Source organism: Lipotes vexillifer, unplaced genomic scaffold (assembly GCF_000442215.2).
Source record: "Lipotes vexillifer unplaced genomic scaffold, Lipotes_vexillifer_v1.1 scaffold897, whole genome shotgun sequence".
NCBI lineage: Eukaryota > Metazoa > Chordata > Mammalia > Artiodactyla > Lipotidae > Lipotes > Lipotes vexillifer.
The window spans coordinates 1,242,587-1,247,286 of record NW_006785587.1 but is presented as its reverse complement, the minus strand read 5'-3'; the positions used below and the strand labels follow the sequence as shown (position 1 = coordinate 1,247,286).

General features: G+C 43.8%; 1 protein-coding gene across 5 annotated transcripts in view; it reads right to left on the bottom strand.

Moving 5' to 3' along the window:
• The window catches only part of KCNAB1 (potassium voltage-gated channel subfamily A regulatory beta subunit 1), a 435,707-nt gene that overhangs the window by 12,200 nt on the left and 418,807 nt on the right, over nt 1-4,700 (bottom strand). For all 5 annotated transcript variants that reach the window (XM_007457647.1, XM_007457650.1, XM_007457648.1 and 2 more), the window contains one exon: nt 412-532. In XM_007457647.1, coding sequence (XP_007457709.1) covers nt 412-532 — 121 coding nt within the window. The remainder of the gene's footprint in view (nt 1-411; nt 533-4,700) is intronic.

The following is a 4,700-nucleotide window of genomic DNA, read 5'->3' as shown; positions in this document are numbered from 1 at the left end:
CCGCGCGCCGCCCTCCCCCCCAGCCTCTCCCCACCCCCGCCTTACCTTCGACGGGGATGGAAAATTGAGCCAGAAGCAACAGATGTCACTACACAGCTCAGGGGTGCTCACCCTTGACACTGTGAGGATGTGTGCATTTTCACTGACGTGTTCTTGTTTAAACTGTGTTATAAGGGAAAGGAGAAGGAAGTAAGAAAAGTGTTTCAGCATGTGGAACTACTCTAGGGAACTCTGAAAAACCTATCTAATGCTATGTCTCGTTTTAGATAGTATGAACCAGGAGTCTATGCTTCAGAGATCATCTGCCCCTGAAGTAGGTACGTTATCATGCAAGAGATGTGGATCAGCAATAGAGAATGATTTCATTTTCCGCGATCCAGCAAGGCTTCCCCTCCCAAGTGACTTTCTCACCCACGGCTAGCTGAGGTAGCGTGCATCCCAGACGCTCCGCAATCGGGGAAAGGTCTTTCAGCTTGTTTTGCTGTTTTCTCCCTTCTTCACTCACAATCCTTTCCTTCAACCACTGGTAGCACTAGAGATAAGAAGAACATTTAAATATTAATGTCTGGTAAGAGTTTGATGCAAAGATTGTTAATTCAATAAAATATAAGAGCCTCGTGGTGAATTCCTCAATCTTCTTGGCTCTGACCTTTCTGTCTGATGGTGACAAGGATGCCTATGTCTTCATACAAGGAAATGTTCCCCACGGTCTCCTTCCTTGTTTACTGATTCAAGACAGATTGATTTTGACTAAAACTCACCATTCAGATCCATCGACATGCACAAAAGTTGTTAAAATCCTAACATATAATCAATTAGATCCCATCTGGACATGATGTTTCATGTTGCGATAGCCCTTAGAATGTAGGAGAAAAAAGGCATTTACATTTCACCAGGATCTATTATGTTTCCTTTTTGTCAAGGAAGTTGGGTGCCAAGCTTTCTTCTCAAAGGAAGTCATTATCTTACACTTCCTGCTGTAACTATTTTTCTCCCTCTTGCCTTCAATTGACTCCTAGTCTCTTCAGTATTCTTATAATAGTGTTTTATTGTTAGCTTTCTCTGCTCCTTCCTAGAAGCAGATGTGAATGGTGTAATTGATAGGTACCGAGTACATTTTAAAGTCACACCACGAGGCATCTGGAACTTCCCCGACCAGGGATGGAACCCGTGCCCCCTGCAGTGGAAGCTCAGAGTCTTAACCACTGGACCACCAGAGAAGTCCCATTTTCAAGTTTTAAAGTGGATAAACACTTTCCCAAACGTGTATTACCTTTTGTATAACGTTTGAAACTTAAAAAGGCAAGGGAACTTAAAAAGGTAAGTGAGAAACTAATCTTTAAAACCTCTGAGAAGAGGGCTTCCCTGGTGGCGCAGTGGTTGAGAGTCCGCCTGCCGATGCAGGGGACACGGGTTCGTGCCCCAGTCCGGGAAGATCCCACATGCCGCGGAGCGGCTGGGCCCGTGAGCCATGGCCGCTGAGCCTGCGCGTCCAGAGCCTGTGCTCCGCAACGGGAGAGGCCACAACAGTAAGAGGCCCGCGTACCGCAAAAAAGACAAACAAACCTCTGAGAAGAGAGTGACCCTGATGTAGACTATGAAGTGAGCCTGATTTCCTAAATATAAGGAAAAGAATATTTTAGAATTTCTCAATGCCCTATTTTTCAGAAGGTTCTGCTCTTACTATGAAACAAGGAACAATAGACCCTTAAGTACAAAGCTAGCACTATGCAGCAACACCCCAAGGAAAAGAATATTTGTAAGAATCGGTTAGTCTGTTTCAGTGACAATAATAAAAACCATCTCCCTGTGTGGCAACGTAGACTTTCTCCATTGCACGCGTTCGTGACATAATTAGCACCACAGACCTTTACCTTCCCAAAGGCAGTGGAAAGCTGGGCAATCATCACAAAATCTCCACCCATATGATTTCAATGGGCTGCTGGCTTTTGTTTTTTTTAAGTATTTTTTTCATCATTCTAAGACAGTATTTCCAAAGAAAAAAAACGCATTATGTTTTGTTATGATTTTTGGAATGATTTTGCAGATATGAAAAGAAAAAACAACAAGCAGCCCCAGTTCTGTTCTCCTCCTAGATCTCAGAGGCTTATGGTCTGGCTCCTCACATGAAGTTTGCTTAGAGAGATGGCCAAGAGTTTTCCCAGTCGCGGCTCCGGAGACCTTAGCTTCCTCCAGGAGGAAGTGTGGCCTTGAGCATCTCTCCAGAGATGACGGCTGGTGCCAGTGGTGATGAGGTAGGTGGACAGTTAGGAGCAATGAGCACCGTGATGGGGTCCGAGCAGCCTTCCCTGGCAGCATGCTGGGTACATCAGAGAGCCCCTGAACTTACTTCTACTGTCCTCAAGGGGAAAAACATCACCGATCCGCACTTTAGTTTCATAACATTTTTCAGAGGACGAGTATCTCTGAATGTTATTCAAATGGAAAAAAAAAAAAAACCACGGTTGAAAACCAATAGCCAAGTGCTTCTTGAACAATTGCTTTTTATTAGAACTAGGAGAGTTCCTGAGGTTTCAACATACACCACACACATGAAGACTGACTGATTCATCAGTCTTTAGGAAGATTTCTAAAAGTAACAAATACCAAACATTCATTTATTGAGTACCTTTCTTCCCACCCTCAACATAAATCTCACTCTAATCACTGGAAAACATAAGCAGGTTAGGGATTCTTTTTGTTTTTTTTTTTCTTTGCGGTACGCGGGCCTCTCACCGTTGTGGCCTCTCCCGTTGCGGAGCACAGGCTCCAGACGCGCGGGCTCAGCAGCCATGGCTCACAGGCCCAGCCGCTCCGCAGCATGTGGGATCCTCCCGGACCAGGGCACGAACCTGCGTCCCCTGCATCGGCAGGGGGACTCTCAACCGCTGCACCACCAGGGAAGCCCCTAGGTTAGGGTTTTTAAAAAGTAGATGCATAGTATTTCTACTGCTTTCCTCATACCAAAGGAAACAAATGTGTTTTGGAAATACATAACTTTAACTGCTTTACAAGTAGGAAAATGTTAGCATAGGGAGGAGATGAGGCTTGACTAAAATATTAATTAAATATGGAAGTGAAACTGTTTTTGGTAAGAAGGTTGGTGGTGGGTGTGGTTGTATGCAATAATAAACCCAACTTGTTGACTGTGGGCAGTAATCCACGAATCAGAAGATTAAATTTCATCTTCCATTCCACTTGCTTAATCCTATTCCTGCAGTGGTTTGATTACATGTTGATTGTTCTTTCTAAGTTAGTGGAAGGCAGGGATGGCTTCTCGTTCATCTCAACCTCTCCAGTCTTGACACAGTGGTTGGCCCAGAGGGGCTCAGCCAATGTGGTGGTGAGGAAGGGATCTGAGAAACCAGGGCTCCACAAGGTAAAGATAGATCTCTTCAATTTTTTAGATTGAGCACAGATACTTCCTCCTTAAAGAAGTACAACTCAGCTGGCAGCCCTGCGTGCTTCCACAGTGCTTGTGGATTCCACATAGTTTCATAATTCACCCCTTCTCATGTCTGTCTCCAGCAAGTCCCTGAGTTACATTGAGACTGTCCCTGTATCCTCAGCCCTCAGCACAGGGCCTGGCACTGAGTAGACGCTCAGTAAATATTTGCCAAAGGAACAATTGAGTGAGCTTTTCTCCACAGATTAGTGGGCTATTACTTTTATACATGTCACAAAATTCTTTAAATTTTCCAAAAGCCTCTTTCTTTGCCATCTCCTATTGCTGTGACCATTATCTGTGTGACACCCATATTACAGGTAGCCATAACAGGGTGGGAATAGTCTGTGAGATCAGCCCCAAATCCCCCAGTTGCCTGTTAGTTAATCGTAGATTAGAACTCAGGGAGCAACTATAAAGCCATGGACAGAACCATTCACATTTCATTAGTGGGCCTTGTCTAGAATAATTTAGCATTCAAGATCATTGACTATTTCTATCTAAACATAGAAGTCTTTGGCTCAAAAGAGCAGCAAAGTCTTCACTATTGAGATGAAAATCTCTAGGTAAAATCCTGGAGCTAAAAAATGTCCTTCTGAAATTGTACCATAATGGGCAATATCCTTAGTTTCTTAATGTGAACACCTGGAGTACTTGGACTGCCCCTCTCCACCCACTTTGATCTACGTAAGTTTGCATGTTTCCTGTTTACCTTTGACAGAAGGGCACATATTTTTATGATTTTTCTATAAGGTACTTTCCCAACAGTAGGGAAGAGCTGTCCATAAATTTTATTGCACTTTTCATTTCTATTTAAAATTTCTATTTAAAAGCTGCTCAGCTGGTCTCTTGATCAGACTTTGTTGATCCTCAGTTATGGCTCATTGCACTCATTCAAGAACCATTTACTGAGTACCTAGCATGTGCCAGGCTCTGTGATGAGTTAACGTGAGTTTCAGTTTCTGTCCTATAGGTACTCACAAATCATTGTCTGGTAACTTGAGAAGTGTTGTTTTTAGTTGGATTGCCCCCTCAATGATTTCCTCAGAAGCCTTGTTTGTACTGCCTCTTTATGGGAAATAGGTCACCATAGGTGCATGACGTGAGCTGGTCACAGCACCTTATCCTTTGGGCCACTGTCATTGGTTTATCAGGTTGGCACATGACCCAAGCTTGGCCAGTCTTCTCTGGACTGAAGCTGATAAAGAAAGCGTCTCTTTTCTCTCAGGTTACGTGACTTTAAGGATGTAAGCCT